The sequence below is a fragment of the Arachis duranensis genome, chromosome 5 (assembly GCF_000817695.3).
Source record: "Arachis duranensis cultivar V14167 chromosome 5, aradu.V14167.gnm2.J7QH, whole genome shotgun sequence".
Lineage (NCBI taxonomy): Eukaryota > Viridiplantae > Streptophyta > Magnoliopsida > Fabales > Fabaceae > Arachis > Arachis duranensis.
This window is the reverse complement of record NC_029776.3, coordinates 3,693,912-3,694,630: the sequence shown is the minus strand read 5'-3', so window position 1 is coordinate 3,694,630 and position 719 is coordinate 3,693,912. Positions and strand designations below refer to the sequence as shown.

Here is a 719-nt window from a genome sequence, read left to right as displayed (position 1 = left end):
AAACATTCTTTTAAAAAATGTATTTAAATATGAAAAAAATTTTGTCTGTTAAATTTTTTTTTTAAAATAACAAATAAATACTTTTTTTTTAAGACAATCCAACCAATCCTAAAACGCTTATCCGAATAAATAATGGGGGTGTTTTCAAATCAAATTTTTCGTTACATTGTTAATGGATTTAATTAATAATTAATGCACACCCAATTTTGTCATCGTCATTATTATTTTCGCGTCTAATTTTTCATTTCTCTGTTATCCCTCGAATTTCCCAGCTCCCACTTTCTCCTTCTCCCCCAATTCGTACGCTTCTGATTTCACCTCCCCTTCGATAAATTAATTAATTTAGGGTTACCGCTTTGATTTTCCTTTTCTTTGTTCCGTTCATTGGATTCAATTTGTCTTTTTGAGTCACCGTTTCTGAGCAGCCTCCCATTCTTGCTTGCAAACGGAGGAACGCCATGGGAGGTGAAGGCGCTGTGGAGGACTCCAAGGCCAACACCACCGAGGGAGGAGGCGGTGGAGGAGGAGTCAACATCAACATTCGGTGCTCGAACGGTTCAAAGTTCTCCGTTTCAATTGGTCTAGATTCCACCGTCGTCTCCTTCAAGGAGGTTGTGGCTCGCAGTTGTGACATACCTGCTAACCAACAGCGCCTGATTTACAAAGGTCGCATCCTCAAGGATGATCAAACTCTCCAGAGCTACGGTATTTCCTCCCGA

At 39.8% G+C, this 719-nt stretch overlaps 1 protein-coding gene across 1 annotated transcript in view; it reads left to right on the top strand.

The window, feature by feature from the left end:
* Positions 1-214: 214 nt before the first annotated feature.
* LOC107487409 (ubiquitin domain-containing protein DSK2b) overlaps positions 215-719 on the top strand; it is a 4,400-nt gene continuing 3,895 nt past the window's right edge. The window contains exon 1 of the mRNA XM_016108047.3: positions 215-705. Coding sequence (XP_015963533.1) covers positions 459-705 — 247 coding nt within the window. The 5' untranslated portion in view covers positions 215-458. The remainder of the gene's footprint in view (positions 706-719) is intronic.